This window comes from Barbus barbus, assembly GCF_936440315.1.
Source record: "Barbus barbus genome assembly, chromosome: 19".
Lineage (NCBI taxonomy): Eukaryota > Metazoa > Chordata > Actinopteri > Cypriniformes > Cyprinidae > Barbus > Barbus barbus.
The window spans coordinates 21,096,384-21,115,288 of record NC_136747.1 but is presented as its reverse complement, the minus strand read 5'-3'; the positions used below and the strand labels follow the sequence as shown (position 1 = coordinate 21,115,288).

The 18,905-nt window shown below is 37.6% G+C and overlaps 1 protein-coding gene across 1 annotated transcript in view; it reads right to left on the bottom strand.

The window, feature by feature from the left end:
• LOC306885290 (fibrocystin-L-like) overlaps positions 1-18,905 on the bottom strand; it is a 35,560-nt gene that overhangs the window by 3,383 nt on the left and 13,272 nt on the right. Inside the window, exons 34-69 of the mRNA XM_079441717.1 lie at positions 18,669-18,811; positions 18,406-18,510; positions 17,316-17,504; positions 16,429-16,599; positions 16,086-16,303; positions 14,584-15,559; positions 13,702-13,950; positions 12,740-12,889; positions 12,283-12,457; positions 11,479-11,635; positions 11,227-11,383; positions 10,934-11,143; positions 9,971-10,100; positions 9,360-9,601; positions 9,056-9,192; positions 7,518-8,547; positions 7,175-7,366; positions 6,580-6,731; positions 5,792-5,951; positions 5,490-5,676; positions 5,317-5,405; positions 5,042-5,196; positions 4,782-4,911; positions 4,549-4,667; positions 4,261-4,390; positions 3,469-3,642; positions 3,082-3,185; positions 2,870-2,993; positions 2,640-2,761; positions 2,305-2,395; positions 1,625-1,773; positions 1,391-1,513; positions 1,197-1,308; positions 979-1,095; positions 713-878; positions 23-255 (exon numbers count right to left, since the gene is read on the bottom strand). Of these exons, the coding sequence (XP_079297843.1) occupies positions 23-255; positions 713-878; positions 979-1,095; positions 1,197-1,308; positions 1,391-1,513; positions 1,625-1,773; positions 2,305-2,395; positions 2,640-2,761; positions 2,870-2,993; positions 3,082-3,185; positions 3,469-3,642; positions 4,261-4,390; positions 4,549-4,667; positions 4,782-4,911; positions 5,042-5,196; positions 5,317-5,405; positions 5,490-5,676; positions 5,792-5,951; positions 6,580-6,731; positions 7,175-7,366; positions 7,518-8,547; positions 9,056-9,192; positions 9,360-9,601; positions 9,971-10,100; positions 10,934-11,143; positions 11,227-11,383; positions 11,479-11,635; positions 12,283-12,457; positions 12,740-12,889; positions 13,702-13,950; positions 14,584-15,559; positions 16,086-16,303; positions 16,429-16,599; positions 17,316-17,504; positions 18,406-18,510; positions 18,669-18,811 (7,268 nt within the window). The remainder of the gene's footprint in view (positions 1-22; positions 256-712; positions 879-978; positions 1,096-1,196; positions 1,309-1,390; positions 1,514-1,624; positions 1,774-2,304; positions 2,396-2,639; positions 2,762-2,869; positions 2,994-3,081; positions 3,186-3,468; positions 3,643-4,260; positions 4,391-4,548; positions 4,668-4,781; positions 4,912-5,041; positions 5,197-5,316; positions 5,406-5,489; positions 5,677-5,791; positions 5,952-6,579; positions 6,732-7,174; positions 7,367-7,517; positions 8,548-9,055; positions 9,193-9,359; positions 9,602-9,970; positions 10,101-10,933; positions 11,144-11,226; positions 11,384-11,478; positions 11,636-12,282; positions 12,458-12,739; positions 12,890-13,701; positions 13,951-14,583; positions 15,560-16,085; positions 16,304-16,428; positions 16,600-17,315; positions 17,505-18,405; positions 18,511-18,668; positions 18,812-18,905) is intronic.

Here is an 18,905-nt window from a genome sequence, read left to right as displayed (position 1 = left end):
AATCAATTGTCCTCAGATGTACCTTTGTAAGGAGCAATTTTATTCACAGGTATCCGGCTACCATTGAGATAGGTGAGCATGACTTTGGGGATGCGGTAATCGCCCAGCCCGTGCCTGGGATCCCCGTCCCACTCGTACTCAGACTGGGGCACCACTGCTCCCACGGCACCCAGGAAACTGCCATCCAGATCCTTCAAAATAGTCTTCTTCTTAGCATCACAGTCCATGTCCACACAGTCCGCAGGGTTCACCTTGCTGGTATATAAGAGAAATAAATAAATCAAGAAATAAAGAAATAAATAAGTCACTTTTATCTTAAAGCAATGTTATGTGCACATTTTAAGTCAAACTTTAAGTCAAAATACAGTGGGGGAAAAAAAATTGTTGATCCCCTGCTGATTTTGTGCGTTTGCCACTGACAAAGAAATGATCAGTCTATAATTTTAATGGTAGGTTTATTTGAAGAGTGAGAGACAGAATAACAACAAAAAAAGATCCAGAAAAACGCATTTCAAAAAAGTTATAAATTGATTTGCATTAGGCATATAGAATATATTATATTAGAATATTATAAATAATATTATATAGATTAATGATTGCAAATGTCATATATTTGGTGACGATTTTCATATTCATGGTGACATGCTGTTGCATTAAGGGTACCAATGTGCAATTCTGAGTGAGAGAAAACCTATAGTTATGTTCAGTTTACCCCAGATCAGGCCGATGAATGAACGCTAGAGAGTCCTCTGTGCTGTTTATCTTGGAAATCCTCTCAACACTGATTGGATGTTGTAGATCCTCATTTCCCGGATTGGTCATGAACATGTAATTTCTCTCTGTTGAGCACACACTCTTGAACCCAACAAAAGTTGTGTCTGGAGTCAGAAAGAGAAAACGGTAATTACTTTTTATATGAGATCTTCGTCGACTGCAGAAGGTATTTAACTGGAAATTCATACACATTTCGAGACTCACCAGAGACCGTCATTATACCAGCTATGGCGTTGTAGCTCATCAGTCCAGTTAGAGGTTTTTGTGGTCCATTGTTATGGTTTGATTCAAACGTCGGCCAGCAAATTCCAGACCTGCCACCTATTGAACATAGAGATGCAGTTAGAATTAGTTCAGAAAATGGATCAGTGATATTAAATTTATTCACTAGTGAATTGATGATTCTATCATATGTATTGTACCGTTAGGAGGACGTGGGGCCTTGTGACTTCTGCTGAATGCAACATAGGTCAAAGTTGTGGATAGACCGTCAAAACAGTTGAAGTTGGGGCTACTGCCTACAATCAGGGCACCCTGGAGTGATGATTTTCAAATAATATTACTAAAAGAATACTTTCTTAGTTCTGACCGAAGAGATAGTGAAGTGCTTCCTCACCTGTACACGGACGGTTTTGTCAGAGTATGCGTGGCTGAGCGCGGAAGGACTGTAGATTAGAGACATGATTCCCATTCCGTTATCAATCAGACTTACGTTGGAAATGAACACATTCATGGATACCTGAAGGTGAGAAGAGAACATTACTTAAAAACAATAATAATCACCAGTCCGGCATGATGCATTTTTATAAATAGCAATTATTTTAGGAAGTTTGAGGATCATTTATCATACTTGGACATAAATGCCAAAATCAAAGCTCCTCCAGACAGTGAATCCCTGGATTTGGGAACAACCAGGAAGTCCATCTTTATTCATGTAGAGTCCATACAGACCACCGTGCGCCTCATTCTGACTCCACTGTGCCACTGAATTTGGAGATCCTTTTGACATTGTTGAAATTGAATTGAATCAGTAAATACTAAACATGAAATGTTCATATTAGGGATGCACAAGATATTGGTGTTAGTATGATATTCTGTCAATGTTATACTTTTTGCTTAATTATATCTGCTAATAGAGTATATGTAATTGTGCATGCTTTTTCCATTTCATACTGTACATATCTAGACTAATACAGTATCTAATACAGTAATACCACTTAAATGTAATGTTAAAATAATTTTTTCATACTGTACATTATATGTTGTGATTGTAGCAATTAAAACAATTGTTGTTTTAATAGTTATATTTTTGTTTATTGAGACAAAATAGAATACAATTTAAATATCTGCCATTTTTTGGTAATTAGTCATAGTAACATACAGAAATCTAGCCAGAATTTTTAAATTGTGTATACATAATGAATACTAAACAAGTATTTAAGCCTTGGAGTTAACACTGTAGAATGAATACTGTCACCGTCTATCAAAGTATTTAATCAATTTCCTCTTTCAAAACAAAGTTTTATATACCTGGACATGGTTCACCATCAATTCGGTATCCCGCTCGTTCATAACCAGCAACAATATTCCCTTGTAGAATAACATTGGTTGCCTCACTCACCTAGAAAATGAACAATGCATCAATTCTTTAACTGGAATTTACTGATTATTATATGGCTAATGATAATGATAATGATTATCATGATAACCATGATAATGCTATGTTTTTTTGGATATGTATCATGGTATTCTTGAATCACCATCTAAATAACATGGTAAATGTATATAGTAATCATTCTGTATTGTTATATAACTAAGTACCATGGTATTACCATCTGATCACAGTACTTTTCTGTAAGGGATACCTCAATGGCTGCATTCCATTCAAAGTTGAATTCCTCCGCTCTGCCGTTATATGATCCAGACCACAGTGTCATTGTAACCAAGTTCCTTCGGACTACATTTCTGTCACCCCAGACTCGGATTCCTGGGAAATTAGAATAGAAATTGCAGAATAGAATAGTTATCGTGCTAAATTATATCACCCTGCTGCATAGTGATTACATTTTCGGTGGAGCTAACACTGAATCTGTACCTTCTCCAACCGTGTGATGGATCACGTTGTCTTCGATACTCAGTCCATCTGTCTGGAAAACACCGATAGCAGGAGCAAAGCCATTGTGGAAAGCACATCCCTTGATGTAAGACTCACCAACCACCTAAAAATATTGTGACCGTAAGTAGTTGACAGGAGCATGTGTGAATGTGATAAAGAATGGGCCTGTATTGATTAAGACGTTCTCTCACCCCTCCTAAGTTATAAAACACCAGAGAGTATCGTGGGTCTGACAGGTCGTTCCATCCCTCCTGCCCGGTGTGGTAGAACTGAACATTTCTGATCTGGGCTTTTCCTGTGATGTAAGCATAATCAGCAGTTTTTGTTACTTACAATGTGCTGGAAAGGGCTGATTAGCAAGTGATGCTATACAGAAATATTGTATTAACATGAACATATTTATAAAATAATTGGTCAGAAGATTTTTGCTTATTTAAAACTTCAAAATATTATTATTTTTTCTGCTTTCTCTCATTTTCTTCCAGGTGAATGGGCCTTATGGTTTTGTGTAGCCTATAATTTTTCCTGATTCTATTTGAAGAATGAGGTCCAGTATGAGAATTTTCTAAAGTTTATACCTCTGAAATCAATTCCTCCGCTGAAGAAGGTTCCCACCAGAACTCTGGCTCCATAAGACTGTGTGTTCATTTCTGGATACTCCTGACCGATGATCTTGATGTTCCTGGTCAGTAAAGCCACATTGCCTGCAAGCTGATAACTTTTTGAAGTACCTGGCACACTGTAGCTCTCCCCTATATGACCAGATACATTTAATATTAAAGCTAAGGCATTTAATATAATTATTTAATTAAATACCTCCATTCAAATCTTTGGGGTCAGCAAGATGGTTTTTTTATTTTATTGAAATAATACTTTTACTCAGCAAGGATGCATTAAATTCATTAAAAAGTGACAGTAAAAACATACAATTTTACAAAATGTTTTTATTTTAATTAAATGTTGTTTCTTTAAACTTTATGGATGAAAGAATCCTGAAAAAGTGTATGGTGTACGTAAAAATATTAAGCACCACAATTGTTTTCAACACTGACGATAAAAAATGCTTATTGAGAAGCAAATCAGCATATTAGAATGATTTCGGAAGGAAATTTTTATCATTACAGAAATATTTACAATCATTTAAAAAATATGTATTGAAATGGAAACCCATAATTTTAAATTGTAATAATATCTCACAACATCATTGTTTTACTGTGTTTCTGATTAAATAAATGCAGCCTTGGTGAGCATAAGATGTTCAAATATGTAAAAAAAAAAATCTAACCAACTCCAGCTTCTGAACAATATTTAACAGCTTATCAATACAGCACAATGTCTATTATTGCTATAATGGATCTAGGGGGACTAACCAATGTGTGTATATGATAAAGGCTGGTCCAGAGTCAGCGTGCGGCCATAATCTGTGACTAAAGTGATGGTGCGGATTTCCGTCTGCCAAGGGTCATAGCTGGTGGTGGACAGCAGGATCTTATCCCCAACCTGGAGGTAATAAAAAGAGTGTTTTTATTCAAACAAAGAAGATTTGGAGCACATTCAGATCTTGTAATCTAAATGGCATCTGCAAATCACATAAGCAGGTTCAATAGTTTTCTAAATCTCTCTGTTCTGTTTTTTGTCATTTTTAAAAAGCTTCTGACCTTCCAGTCAACAGATTCCTGTAGTGAGATAGTGCTGTTTCCTGCTTGGGATGTTCTGGCAAGCTTAGTGTGATACACATTGTGTGGTATGCCATACAGGTCAAGAGATCCAAACACACCTAAAAGACAAGGTTTCTACTGAAATCAACACTTTTAAGTTTGGAGACGATTAATAGGAACATCTCTAATGCAAATATGTTCAATAATGAGATCTTTTTTTTATGTTCATTTACCCAGCACTTTGGACCCTTGGTTTAGTCCAGATGGCAATAGCCAGTCTGGTGTGGAATGGCTTCCTCTCAGTATGATCTGTAGTTGACCTCTGAAGGGTTCATCAGGCCAGCCAGCAATCAGACGTCCACCCTGAATGAGTGAACGTATACAGAAAGATTTGAACAGAATTAAATAAATTAGTACACACGAGGAGTCTGGTTCTAGTTGGTGTAATGATCCTAAAATATCTATGCCCATTTGAATGTAGTTATGTACTTACTTGAATGGAGATATATGTGGCATTCAGAACAATGTTGTTATATTGAGAAACACTGCTGGTGGAGGTGCCATTGTTTGTGTCTGGAATCTCTAGAACTCCAACTATTTTCACCTTGTTCAGGGAGGGGACTACAACATCCACAACCATCCAAATGCCTTTGAGACAGAATGAGATAGTGTATATTTTTTGGCCACTAATAAAAATGACATACTATATGACTGAATAGCTTTTCCTTTTTGTCTTTGCATGGGCTCTGTGACATTAGAGGTGCTTACCAGCTGGAATTATCACATCAGATCCTTCTTGTGGCACACTGAAGTTGTTCACTGAGCTTGACCTCCAAAATGATGTATTTGACCAGAGGCTAACCCCAACAGGATATGTTTTATTAGCAAAGTAAACAGATAAAATACATTATGTGGTAACATACACATATGTGATAACATACACATAGCTTGCAGGCCTGCGGCTGGTTGTGTTGGATGTATTGGCTGGCGTGACTACAGAACCAGGGAGCGGTTGGATACAGTTGGGATAGTAACACTGATATACTCTGAAGTCCAGCGATCTGTCTACAACTGAGCGGTCCACGCTGTTCCTCTTCCTCCGGCTAACAACACGGTCTCTTCCAGACACTGTAGACACAAAATTCAAAATCTTTTATTCTTTGCACAGTACTACTACGGAAATAAATAGAATAAGATAGAATAGAAAGATGGCATAGATGACTTGGGTGAAGAGATGTTTTACCCATGTAATAGAGGTCTTTAGATGTCCGGTTGAAGTACCAATCCCCATTTACGTTCACATTGGGGTTCAGGGGCTGGGAGGAGCCATTCCTGTCGTCTATGATTCGGAAGCGGTCAGGTGTCTGGGTCAGGTTGTGGTTGATAATTACATAATGTTCTGGCTGTCATTAAAAAGAGACAAATTAACATGTTAAATTTAATTTAAAATGTACATTTAGCATTTTAGTCTTTTGGAGTCACAATAAGTCAGGGGTTTGTTAATGTTAACTTAAAATATCAATCATTTTAGAAATATAATATTATAAAAATATAAAATGCAATCATTATTAACATGCTTCATTGAAACAATAGTTATTCTGAAAATCGAATTTAAATTAAATTGTTTCTCTTCAGATGCATAACTCTAACATGACACAGTGGGTAGAAAATAGATATTTTAATCATTTGCATTGGCTTCAGTACAGTGATGGCATAAAAGCTAATTAATGTTACAAACAACATGCTATCCACAAAAATATCAATTATATATTAGAAAAATAAGTCTTTATACAGGTACATCAAAATATAGAGCATATTCTTTTTAATCCCAGGCATCAAAAAAAATAAGTATGGAGTCCTTCTTGAAGTGTGACATGATCATTATAAACCTTTGTTACATGACAACAGCTGTAAAAACTTTTTGTGTTACACAGATAAACAACAAATGGTCAGGAACATTATATGGGTATTTAAATGATGAACTTTTCCTTTAAATGTACATTGGATTATTGTGTAGTATGCATAATTTACCCGAAAGCCGTAGACCATTCCATTGTATGAGATGTTGGTGATTTGGGAAGCACCATCAAAGTACCAGTTGTATGTTTGTCCTGTGGGCACCATCGCCATCCAGCCAAATGTGTGGGTCACCAGTTTTTTAAGGAAAGGAAGCACACATGTCCCTAAAGAGATATAAGACATTGAGATGAACTGTGCCAACCAAGATGTTTTTCACTTCAACTTAACAAACAATATTCTCTCAATGTTAGTGTACAAAATCTTTAATTATTTTCAGTTTAGAATCATTTTAGAGGGCCATTTCCTAACTGTCTAAGGTGCTCTTCCATTTTTTTTTTATTTAACCATGCACTAGATGGATGTTTTGTGCACTTAAATTAAAAGTAGTTGAACTTTTAAAAAATATACTTTAGACTTTTTCATTCCCCTGCCCACCCTGTGCTAAAACATGTTATACATTAACGACCCCAAGAGCCCTTATTTCTGGAAACCAAAGAATGTAGCCAGGAAAGTATGCAGTAAAAGTGAATTGTATAGAAACACGTCTAACAAACTCATGCACATTTTTTCATAGCTCAGTCTCTCAGAGATTATTATTTCATCATACCATATGAGTTGGTTAGAATGACATCTTTAGACTGAAGTGAAGGCGGTGAGGGATTGACAACGACCATGCGGTGGAAGTTAACGGTGTTGTCACATACTGCAGCAGGAACGCCAACACTCCACTCTGTTCCTGGGAAGCAGCGCCTTGGGTCGAGCAAGTTATTCCTCGGTACCACCTTGTAGCTAACATTGCCTTTTCAGAAAAATAAAATATTTATATTCAATCATTTTGTTATGTTACCAAAGCTGTTTTGAGGTTGTTTGTACCATGCTAATAAAGCTATGTGAATTTTAAATCCATTAAATTTTTAATCTAAATATTATTATATCCAATGCTTCTCTACCTGTTAGTGACCCATCAGTATCTACCAGCGCCACCTCATGCTCCCATCTGAACCAGGCCTTGTTGGGCGACCAATAGTACTGGATCCCACTGAATCTCGCACTCCAGCCTCCACAGCGAAACATGCAGGTTCCAACTATTTCTGCCACCCCGACTGCAGCACACGACGGACGGTCGAAGTTCATAAACTTGGTGTTGATGACACTCATCCCATCATCCAGAGGCAAGACAACACCACGAGCGGTGCAATAGTTGCTCCCAAGTCCCAACTCATCCACGTGGCCCACCATGGTGCTATTGACCACAGCTGCCCCTCCATCCAATCCCCATCCACTGACGTACTGCCGGATGATCCTCTTGGCCTCCACTCCTGCCTTCTCGTTATTGACCATCAGGAACTCGCTGAACTGAACCGCTCCTACGTTCACCCACTCGGCACCTTTCTCGTTGTTCCAGGAAGTGAAGCGGCGGAACACCGCTGGCATTGGTGTTGAGAAGCTGCAGCTGCCGGCACGCATGGGGAAAAACTCTTGGAAGATCCACAAACCAAACCAGCCCTGCGAATGCGCCGTATTGTTGAAGAACTGTCCCAGTGGTACTCTCTTCTGACAGATGTTGGGGTTATAGGAAGGGCCGTCGGGATTATCATGCATGCGATACCAGAAGCCGAAGTGCGTTCCACCAGCTGCGGCATTGTGCCTAATGGTGTTATTAGGGTTGGTGACCCAGTATGCAGCTGGAGTCACATCATCATTTAGTAGACTGGTGCTCTGTTTTACAAATACCGCCAGGTTGTACTGCAGGATGTTGCCGGTCTCAATGCCGTCTTCAATAAAGAAGGCCCCACCCATGATATTATAGATGACATTACGCTCCACCAGCAGGTTGTGGGTGTTATGGATGGTGACGGCACGATTGTAGGATTGGTGGATGCCACATCCACGCACATACGACTTAAACTTAACATCACCCATCAGATGCCAGTGGATTGGGTAACGTCCCAGACGGAACGCTTGTCCAACATTGAAGAGCTAAAGGAGGACAATGACAAATATAATGCCATGATTGACATTTATTGTAAATATTTATTGTCTTGAACAGGATAGTCCACTCAAAAATGAAAATTCTGTCATAATTTACTCAACCTCATGTAGTTCCAAACCTGTGTTACTTTCTTCAGTGGAATGCAAAAGAAGGTATTTTGAAGAATGTTGGTGAACAGACGGTTTTGGGTCCATTAAGACTTCCATTGAATGGACAAAAAAATACTATGGAAGTCAATGGAACCTGAAACTGGGACTACCTATGACAATAAGAGCTTTTCACATGACTTCCTTGTCTTTTATTCTCTTGTAAACCCAGAACTGGTTACCAACATTCTTCAAAATATTATCTTTTGTGTTCCACAAAAGAAAGAAATGCATAAAGGTTTGGAATGACATGAGGGTGAGTAAATGATGACAGAAATTTCATTTTTGGGTGTGCTGTCTCTCCGAGAGTTTTGAAATGAATATTTTTTTAAATAAAACTAACATTTACCTCAACATATTCAATTCTGCCAATTGCCAGATTTTGGTTTGGTTGTGGTGCATGGAACATGATGCAACCACCAAACTGGTCACTTCCTACTTCTTCTCCGAACCTACCCTGGAAACAAGTTTGGGTAGCAAATTCCCCTGTGAACAAAAAAGTACATTGAGTCATGTGTTCGATAAAAGTCAATAAAACTGACAATGACTTTCACATGAATTTTAAGGAATTGTTAAGGAATTGACATGATTGTGTGTATGACATGATTATTTGTCTGTCTTTCCATCCACAGCTGAGGAAACATCTTTCAAACCTGTGTTGAATCCATCAGGGCAAGCTTCAATCTGATCGTTCCACTCCACATAGTTGGATCCGCGGACAACAATGTTTCTGGTAAGAAGACCGACCTCTGCTCTTGCTTCAAAAACTGTCCCATCAGGCAGCGTGACAGACACACCCAGATGAGTGTATTCCAGAGGTTTGGTCAGAGTGAGGGTCCTTCCATCAGCTGAAACTGAGGCAATTCTCCTCAACTCATTTTCTCTTTGGCTGTGTCTGTCAAAACAACATATTTTAGATAATTAGCAACAGCACTGACATCATTATTACTAGCATATTTGTATAGCATTTAGTACATACAATTTGAGCAAGTACTTAAACAGTAAGTTTACATTTTTTTAATTCTCCCCCACCCCAAAAACAAATCTCAAATAAAAAAGGTAAAATGTTAATAAATGAGAGTTTTGTTTTTCTTTATTTGATATAATTCTTTTGGTACCATTTATAGAGAACAACTGCACTTTTTTTCATTTCCTTGGCACTTGTTCTAACACTGTTTTAGTTCAGTTTCTCTAGTAAGTCAGCAGCTTCAGTCAAATCAACCTGAAACCGAGTTTCGCTGCAGGTTTGGGCGATGATCTATACCTGTGCCCTGTGGAAGCGATGACAATTTCATCACCAGTCTTCCAGGTAACGACATCCATCAGTGTCAGCGTGTTAGAGCCACTTTGTGCAGTCTGAGAAAGGCAAGTCCATGGTATAGGGACAGGGATTCCTGGAGAAGCAGGATAGTAGTTAAGCCCTGAACAAAACCTCTCACTGCAGGGGAGAGATTACGCACTATGGTGTTTGTATCAAGGAAATTTAGCACTTCTGTGAAGCCCACCTAAGGGGCTTTCTGTCTTAACTGAGCCTTCTGGGAGTGATATGTAGGTCATCTCTATTTCTGTGAAGAATACTTCATTTTCTAAAGAAGATTGTGTTTCTAACATTGTGACCTTTTACATGGAAATTTTCCAGTAGCACTGAGATTTGTCAATTTGTCAAATTCCAGACAAAAAAAAAAAAAAAAAAATCAGGTGTTTATGGGTATGTATTTGTCACATCATTATTTACATCATTATTCACATCACAGTTAAAAAAAATTGTGGTCTGTTAGATTTGTGAAAGAAGTCTCTTATGCTCAGCATCACAATTGCTCTTATTGATCACAAATACTGAAAAAATTAAATGAAATATTACGGCGATTTAAAAATAATCATGTGATGCCAATGTTGAATTTTGAGCACATGATCCTTCAGAAATCATTCTAATATGTTGATTTGCTGATCAAGAAACATTTCTTTTTTTTTCACAGTTTTTTTTTTTTCAAGATTCTTTGATGAATAGAGTTCAAAAGAAAAACATTTATTTGAAAAATAGAAATCTTTTGTAACCTCAAATGTCTTATAAACTGTCACTTTTGATCAATATAATGCATCCTTGTTGAATACAGTATAGTTTACTTTTAAAAAGGTACTGTATGTCTATTTATTTGATGTATTTTTAATAAATATTTAATATAATAATTCACAAAAAATTTATTTGTTGTTTATTTATAGTACATACCATGCAGATCCAGCACCCCTTCTCTGACAGCCAGGGTCTTGGTGCCATAGACAGGAAGTTCTGTAGAACGCAGGTGTCCATGCAGTGTGATGATGGCCTTATGCTGGAAGGGGGCCTGCTCTGTTCCGATCTGCAGAGCTCCACCATCTGTGATCAGAATATTCTCCGCCTGCAGCTCAATGTCTGCCTCATCAAAAATCAGTCGGCCGCCTAAATAGAAAACAGGCATTCACAGAACTGTAAGTGTGTCAAGGCTTTGTTTATAAAGCTAGTATTTGCCTAAATGAGCATACCTTGGATAAGGAGCATCTTAAGGACCGGTGTGCTGGTGTCCAGGAGGATGGTCTGGCCAGCAGTGATTACAGCAAGCATGCCCTCCTCAGGAGGGGAGAGACCACCCCATGTATAGGGAGACGACCACACGTCAATGTAGAAGAAGGAAGCATTATCCTAAGAGAGAGGAGTGTCATTCCAAGCAGATAAATCAATTTGAATAATTATTATTATGATTATCCTTGTAATAATTGTATTTATGACATGTTTACCATTCGGGCAATTCCTCTGTTCCCCATCTGAACGCGCACTTGAGTTTCTTGGGATCTGGGCTGAGCGTTGGTCACACAGATTATTTGTGACTCACTGGCTGACTGGACATCACAAACAGACCCCGCAATTGTGACGGAGACTTCATTGACATTTGAGCTACAGGTGAGACAAGGAAGAGAAACCCCAGTGAAAACTGAGAAATTCTGTCATTAATTCTTCATTCAAATGAGGCTTTATAACTCCTTAGGACATAATACTGATAGTATGTATATGTATGTATTTATTTATTTATTATGTGTTGTTTTAGTGCTAGACTTTGCCACCGTTCACGTTCAATGTTGAGGAATGTTTATTTGCTTAACGTCCCTTTTGGAATTAGAGGTTTGGAATTACAAGAGGGTGAAAAAATGACAATTTGTGGTTTAATACATGTTTTAACACATTTTTATAAATAAATAAAAAAATGACAAAATAAAATTCCATAGAATTATTAGATTACTTGAATTAAATGAAAATTAAAGTTGAAACACTAAAATTTTAACTACAAATAAATAAAAACTACAAATGAAATTAATATAAATGACAAAAGCATGTACAAATGATTAAAAATTACATTTAAAATGAGAAAATATTGAAATAAAAAATCAAAATATTATTAAAAACTATAATAGTATATAAACAATACTAAAATAATGCAGGGGTTGACTGTGCAATGCAATGAAATGTTTTTCTTTGTAAGTAATGCCACAGTCAGGGAACATTGTGTATTTTTCAGTATAATGTAATTCTGGTCTGTTCTGCACCTGAAACCTGAGCCGGTAATCGTGAGTCTGGTGCCTCCAGCGGTTCCTCCTCTGCGTGGCGTCACATTGGTGATAACAGGGGTCAGAGAGGATCTGTAAGTATAACTGTTGGTGAGGTTGACAGAGTCGCCTCCATTCATCACTATGACTGTGCAGGCCCGCTCTGCTTCAGTTCCTGTAAGAGACATAAGGGGCCATTCAGATGCAATCAGGCAGTCTTTATTTCAGCTCTATTCATTTGTGACCTGATGGCCTAGATGTCACATTTGTCATTGTCTCTCTCTCAGTGACTGACTTCTGTCAGTTAAAGCATTCCTGGCATGTTTTACTTTTGAAGAAAAACTTTGTACTGGGATCTTTGCTCAGACTTAGAGATGCTTATTTTGATATCTTAAGCCTTGATTTGCTAACTGAACATTTCTAGACACATACGCCATACTTTTAAAATAATACATGCCATTGTTGGGTGGGACTTCACAGTTGAGCTGGGTAGACATGGAGTTCTGCAGGTGCACATTACACTCTCTGTTACAGATGAGGACTTTGGTGCTGTTTGGGTCGAATCCAGAACCTTGAATGGCAACAATGGCTCCTCCGGCATAACTTCCTACAGCAAAACAGAGCAACGCTATCTTGTAGTGTCTTGTTACTCTATAGTCTTATTTGAATATGATAGCAAGTATAGAAATGCACTTTGTGACAGTGTTTCTCATCTAGTTATGCTTCATGACCCAGATTTTTTTTTTTATTGTACGTAATTATTGTGCAAAACTATATAAAAAGCTATTCACAAAAGTCTATAAAAACTATTCATTCATTGAAAACTGAATTTTAAGGATTGATGCTCTAGGCAGGCATTTGCAAAGCATCAGCTTTGCAAACAAAGGAATAAATTACATTTCAAAATATATTCAAATAGATTACAGTAATTACAGTAACACTTTTTCAAAATATTATTGTTTTTGGATTTTTTATCAAATAAATGCAGCCTTGGTGAACATTAAATACTTCTTAAAAACATAAAAAAAAACACTTACTGGCCCCAGTCTTTTAAACAGTATTGTACTGTATGTAACTCAACTTCTATTTAAATCGAGAAGCAAAATGCCCTATTAGGAGTCTGCATACATTAACAGAGGCAATTTCTGTTCTACTGTGCCTTTGAGACTTAAATGTAATAAGTCTTAAAGGTACAGTAGCATAAAGATGTTTAAATGTAAGGGTCAGAGAGGGTGAAAATTGTCACATAAAGCTAAATTATGGCTGTTTTTGTATGTCACCGTAAGTATTAGATTTAATAGATTTAAATTGTATTTATAGAACTATCAGCTTATATAAGCAATTTTCAAGCAACATTTTACATATATATTTCGCCCATATTAACAAATCTTTTACCCTAGAGGAAGTGATTTTAATTACCCTCATTTGGTGTGACTCCTGTCAGCAGCAGCTCATAAGTGAAGACAGACTGGGTCAAGGCATGACCCTTGACCTTATGGTGAAATATGAGCGGAAAAGTTCCTCCTGCATGCTCCCCAACATTGCACAGCAACTGTGTATCTGTGACAGATGACACACTACAAGGCACACCATCGATGTCTAATGAGACGAGAGCTACATCTGTGCCAAAGCCAAAACCAGAGACAGTGATCTCTGTTCCAACCGGACCTGCAAGGAAAGGTTTATATCAGGAGTCTTACTACGATGTGTTGTGATATTCAGTAGTTCAATAGCATGCTGCAGGCATGACTTTTATTTGTAGGCCAAAACTTGAAAATGAGTTAGCATTTTACCACTTCCAGCTATTTTCATGGTTTATTCTATGGCATAAAATATATCAGTAATATCCCCTCACAAGTGGCCAAATAGGAGTTTATCAGGGACATTAAACACCACCACAGCGAGCATGTAAACTCATCTACTCGTTAGTTTGCTTTTACAGCCTCATTGTGTTTATAATCACGTTCTTGCAAGCTATTCTATTCTAAACTTGGAAAATAAAGAGTTGTTGGGAGCTTCACATGGTGAACACTGAAATCATGCAACTGTGGTGTAGTTTGTTTATAGCTTTAACTTTTTACTTTTGGAAATAGTATTCATAAAAGTTGTTCATTTGTACAATATATGAATGAATCATAAACTTTTGTTGGTCACAAAGCTGATTTCCTGCATTAATACAAAACCCAGTGGAAAAATTCTATTGGGTTTTTGTCGAGAGCACCAGGATGATGCTAACTTCCAGGACTGGCCTACAAAGATATGTCATCACTGCAGTTTTCTTTAGTAAATGCTTGTTCATACCTGTTCTAGGACTAACGGAGGTGATGTTTGGAGTTTGTCCCTTAGAGTAGTTGAAATGTTGAATTGGATACACAACATCAAACACCTTAATGTTTACCTGCACCTGTCCCTCTGTGAGAGGAGGTGTCATGCACCTCACAGTATCTGGAGTGACATCTAAAATCCTGCAGGGGGAGTTAGCAAGCCTCACAGTTGTATTTCCCACCACAAAGCCATTTCCCGTGATCAAGAGCCGCGTTCCTCCAGCAATGCTTCCTGATGTTGGGTTGATGGTGGCTTGTGCTATGCTGGTCAGGGTTTTATCTCCTGTGGCGAGACCTTTGCTCATCACCACCACCTGTAGGATGTGTGTACCAGCTGGAAGGGTGCCAACTAAAACCCTGATACTGCTATCGGTGACTTCTTTGACTTCCAGAAGGATGTTGGCTGCAGATACCATTAGATCGGCAGAATTGTTCCCAAATCCACTGCCGGTGATCACAACAGTGGTGGCATTTCCACTGACTGAGTTAGGGAGCACCTGAGAGACGTATGGTGCAATGGATTCGACATATTCAAACTTACAATCAAAACTGCATGAGGAAGAGATGGAATTGACATAAACTACAACATCTCCCCTGCGAGCTTCAGATGGCGCGGTATCACACACTAAGTGGGAGTAGTCCATGGAAACCACCTTGCATGCAATGCCTGCTACTGTAATCAAACCGTTTGAGAACCCAGAACCAGAGATGAAGAGACGTGCGTGACCTGTAGTGCTGCCCACCAAGGGAAAGACGGAATCTATCACTGGTAGAACCACAAATCTGCGATCGTACTCTTTCGGCATGGTCAGGATGGCAGTGCCAAGATTGTTGACTCGGACAGTTACAGGTAATGGGATGCCCACTGGTGCTCCACTCTCAGGACTGAGTTGGCAGTGGATCTCAGTCGAGGTGCTACTGATGACGTTACATGGATGATCACCAACTTTGACCTTTGGTTACCAAAAAAAAAAAGTTAAAATGTTTTACTCATGGACTCTTTACATATTACAGTATGTATATAAACTATTAAGTCTCCTGGATTGTGGGCTTTTTTTACAGGTTCTGTTAGTGATTTCAGGCATACCGTATTTGTCTCTTTTTTCAGTCATTTCCCCAATAACATTATCAAAAACTTATTAGAACAAGATAAAACGAGAAACAACACTACATAATAATAAGACTTGTTTTCAATGATTCTACCTTGAAAATCAGCGTATATTATCAAGTAGTTATTTTTTTTTAAATAAGTGAAAAAAGTATTAGCTACTAAAGATCAGTGTTGGGCATTAACTAATTACTAGTAATTTAGTTACTGTAATAATATTACTTTTTACAGTAACTAGTAGTGTAACTACACTACTAGTTCATTGCAGTGTATTTCAGTGACGTCAGTCAAGTATTTGGGTTAGTTTGTGTGGTATTCCAAAAGAATCTCTTACAGCACCTTTAATGTCATGGCCGGCCACTGAAGCTCACCTCATTTGCACAGTTAATGCTGCTAAAGCCAGATCCATTAATTCTGATAATGTCATGTGTAGTGCCATGGTCAGGTGTAATGTGGTACACAGTGGGACTGGCACAGGAAGTAAAACTAAAGTAGAGACTGTCTGATGTCTCATTAAATCCCAGCTGTTCTTGGAAACAGTCAGAAGTTCCCACACACGCTGAGTCAGATGAGTTCCTTTGTCGTGAAACTGGGGAGGACACAAAAGATGATTATGATGAATTTACCAACAAATTCCTTACTATAGCTTAAGCTGAAAATTTCAATTTTAAGTATTTTGTTGAGAAAATACTTATAAGATTGTTTCAGTTGTACCTATATTCACAGAGGCCTCTAATCCTGTCACAAACACCTGAAGCCCAACAGTGCTCTCCTCCAGCGGTATAACAGTCACCACTCCCTGAAGTGTCTTCTGGTTTCCAGAATCGATGTAACCGCTGCTATAGTAGTAAACTCCAGGAGACGTGAAACGGTAGGCAAAAAACCCTTTTGGTAAAACACAAACATGTGCACAAAGAAATAACAGTAGAATCAGATTTTCTTCCTCAAACAAACTGGCATTACACCTCCAACTCTACAGGAATACAAACTTACACGAATACGGCAAAAGGCATTCAACAAATTAACAGTTTAAAAGTAAACGGCAAAATAGTACAATACATTGTTTTCTACACAGTGACTGGTATGTAATTATGTTGGCATTATTCATAGTTGTGTATAGAGCAGACACCTTGAGTTTACGCTTCATGAAATGTGACACTTTCAAAAACAGTCTGGACAAACAAAAGCCAAACACTGTTTCAGAGACAATATATCATATGTGACAAGGAAAGTATATTTCATTGTATAAATATTTAATGTATATTTCACAACAATGAAATACGTACTTCAGTCAGACAACTTTTAAGCTGGCAGCCATTAAAAAGTAATTAAAAAGTGAAATTTTATGTTCAAAAGACTTGAATTTTCCAGTGTAGAACTGCAAATTTTAATTAAATCCAATTCACATCTATTTGTATTTGTATATACAGTATATAGAGCAGAATAGTCATTTGTGTCCAGGAAAATTACCTTAGTTTTCAAAATGGTGTTCATGTAAATGTTTTTGCAAACAGTTTGTGTAGTTTTGTTTGTCCTGCATAATGTAAATTAGAATGAGCAGAATTATCACGGATGATAGTAGTTGTTGTTGTTGTCTGTACCTTTGGCAGTTCGGGTGTCTCCACTGCTGAAAGCAATGCCATCAGAGTCTGTGTTGCTGGGACTGGACACACTGAAGACCCTGTAGCCCAGACCGGACACAAAAGCTGGTGCGTCCCAGAGCCAAACCACTGTGTCCCCCACTGAGACTATTAACGCAGACGGGCTCCAGGCGTAACCCTGACCGTACACTGAACACATATGATGTAATTAACTCTATGCAAGTGTAATGCAACACATATTCACAAATGCACATTTTATGACAAAATATGATATCTAGGGATCCCACAGTTTAATTTCTATAACTTAATCATACTAGATCAATATGTTTTAGATTGCACCTTAAAATTAAAAATGTGTCATGACACTACATTTACTTTAAGATTTCATTCATTTACATTACTTTTTAAGATTTTTATTTCTCTAAAATGTTCATGTTTTATTTATTTTTTATGACATTTCTATTACATTTCTATTTGGCATCCCTTTTTTATGACGTTTTAAGATTTTATTAAATTTCCATCACTTCTCCATTACTTTAAGATTTTATTGCCATAACATTTCATTAAGTTTAAAGTGCATCTATTTCTATGACTTATAAAATGATACTAATTTCCATTTTTATTTTTTTCCCCCTTGCATTTTAATGAGTACTGCAGAAAAATTGAAACAGAATATTAAATACATCTGAAATTCTAATTGGTAACAGAAACATAATATTAGCACAATTTAAAAAGTGAACATCTGAGGGGCAGCACAGAATTCCAATAGCTGTCATTCAGATTTATTTGCAAATTAATAATTTCACTGAACAGTCTGTGAATTGACTGTGCATGACTTAATATAGCTTATCATATAAAATATAGCTTATAACAATGTCAACAAGATTTTCATAGCTCTTTAAAAAAAAAAAAAAAAAACTTCCGCTTCAACAGTGCTTTGGAGAATCCTGCTTGCTGGGAGCTTGAGTATTTGATAAGTTATTGACATGATGAGACAGTCATTGTGTTGACAGCCATTGTTCCCCTTTCTCTGATGTATTCAGGTGTTGAGTGCGTGACGGAACAAGAGATAAAAGTAAAGAGATATTACCTGGGTGGAAACCTTGGTTAGTTACAGTGTGTGTTTTATCTCTAGACTGGGTCACACACTCCAGGTGATGATCTGAAGCGGCTGTCACTCGGCATTGTCTGTCTCCTGTATGAAACACACAGAGTCATAACCGTGACTGCAGTCAATGATCTGGAAATGCTTGGTTTCGGTACAGAGCTGTGAAAATGCTGAAATCCAAAGTAAACATGGGGAATGTTTTAAAGAATTCCGATGTATTTTTTTCTGTTGTGGTCTTGTCTTACCCAGAGTCACGTTGTTATCTGCTGGGACAGGACTGAACCCAGAGCCGGTGATAGTGATTGTGGTTCCTCCATACAAAGACCCCAGTGATGGAGAGAAACCAGTCACCTCTAAAACATACTCTATAGTGGTTTTAATGCCAGCACTGCACACAAAAGAAAACAAACATTAAATAACTCTAAAAAGCTTCACTTTTGATTAAAATGTCATTGTAAATGGGCAGTTCCTTTTCCTTTTCT